A 1586-nucleotide genomic window follows, 5' to 3' on the forward strand; every position below is an offset into this window, starting at 1 on the left:
CAGCAAGAATACCTCGACTTTGTTTTCGTCGACGTGGCCTGACACGCTCTCGAGCATGGTGACGGGGTTGGTATCGTCGGCGAGGTAGATGGACAGGTTCACGGTGCCATGCTCCGCGTTCGAGAGCTGGACGCTCACCGTCTTGTTGGAGCGGTCCCACTTGATCTCTGCGATGTACACCACCACCACACAACCTCGTATTAGATGCGAAGGTGCCGAGGTTGTCGAGAGAGGCGGAGTACTCTTGACGCAGGAGTCCGGGTTGTCTTGGTAGAGGCTTTGGAGCTCCTTTACGACAGCCTCGGTGGCCAGCTCGCTGCGCTTGAGCGCCTTCTTGGGCTTTGGTTCCTCTTTGATCTGTGCGACGCAGCAGTACAGTTCCAGCTCAAGGTCAGTCGCTGACAACTCTCATTCGCACTTTGCAAATAAGGGCTTAGCGCACCTCGACAGTCTTCTTCGGCTGCTTCTTCGTTTCTTTCATGTTCTGCGAGGCGTGCAGATAGGAATTGACCAGGGCCATTTCGTCGCTCTCGCCCTCGCCCTCAGACTCTTTCTTCTTGTCGTCGCGCTCACTCTTGGGCCTCTCCTTCTTCTTGTCGTCGCCCTTGTCGGACGATCGGGACGTCGGCGAGGGCTTGCTGTCGGACTTCACCGAGCGCTCGTCTTCCGAATCCGAGCCTGCTTCACTCGCGGGTCCGCTCTCGTCCTACAATTATGGCCCAGAGTCTTGTGGGTTAGCCGGAAGAAGTTACCGTTACAGTGGCAGCGGTGTGTGTGGTGTGTGGTGTGTGTGGTGTGTGTGATGTGTGTGGTGTGTGTGGTGTGTGTGGTGTGTGTGGTGTGTGTGGTGTGTGTGTGTGCGCGAAATGTGTTTGCCGTACACCGGGGAGGCGCAGGGTGAGGATGAGTCGGATGTCGCCGGATACGACCTCCTTCGGCCGGCCGGGCCTCGGGCCGAGCTGATACCATTGGTCGAGTTTGGGTTTGCCCTTGAGGGATTCGGGGCTGATGGTGACAGTGCCCAAGAAGTCCTATGTGCGTGCACAACCAGTCAAGAGGCTGTCAGAATTAGGGAATGCCTGCACGAACTAGGATTGCTGTGGGCAGTGGCCATACGTCACGCCAGAGGCGGTCCTTGTCCCACACCACAACCTGGAGGTGGCCCGGGTCGGCGGTCGTGGCGCTGTGTGGCCGCGCGTGTGGGCCGGTGGCCGGTGGGCAGTGAGCCACACACAAGCAAAAGTAAAAGCAATCGGGCAGCAAGCTGGGACCCAGACGTACAACTGAAAGGGTTCGCCCCAAGCCGGGTTGAGTGTCTTGCGGATGTGGCGTGTCTGCTGCTTCTGCTTGCCAAACAGCAACACGCAGTACGGATCCGAAAAGCCTAGAGCACCCGCGGTGAACAAATTCATGGTAGATTAAAAATAAAATAAAAACCGGGATTCACAGAAACGTGAATAATATAATAATAAATGAGAAAAATAGGCAGCGTCCTTGGACACTGGAAAAGGAGAGGGGGCGAACCATTCCTGTCCTTGGCGGCCAGGTTCCGCGCTTCGACAACTGAAGGGGGGGGGTGAGTGAAT

At 56.9% G+C, this 1586-nt stretch overlaps 1 protein-coding gene across 1 annotated transcript in view; it reads right to left on the bottom strand.

Moving 5' to 3' along the window:
* The window catches only part of ACA1_034720 (C2 domain containing protein), a gene marked incomplete at both ends in the record, with an annotated part of 3364 nt that extends 1952 nt beyond the window's left edge, over positions 1–1412 (bottom strand). The window contains 5 exons of the mRNA XM_004349692.1: positions 13–357; positions 443–706; positions 882–1031; positions 1090–1183; positions 1282–1412. Of these exons, the coding sequence (XP_004349742.1) occupies positions 13–357; positions 443–706; positions 882–1031; positions 1090–1183; positions 1282–1412 (984 nt within the window). The remainder of the gene's footprint in view (positions 1–12; positions 358–442; positions 707–881; positions 1032–1089; positions 1184–1281) is intronic.
* Positions 1413–1586: the final 174 nt, after the last annotated feature.

This window comes from Acanthamoeba castellanii, assembly GCF_000313135.1.
Source record: "Acanthamoeba castellanii str. Neff unplaced genomic scaffold scf7180000084563, whole genome shotgun sequence".
In the NCBI taxonomy this organism is placed as follows: Eukaryota; Discosea; order Longamoebia; family Acanthamoebidae; genus Acanthamoeba; species Acanthamoeba castellanii.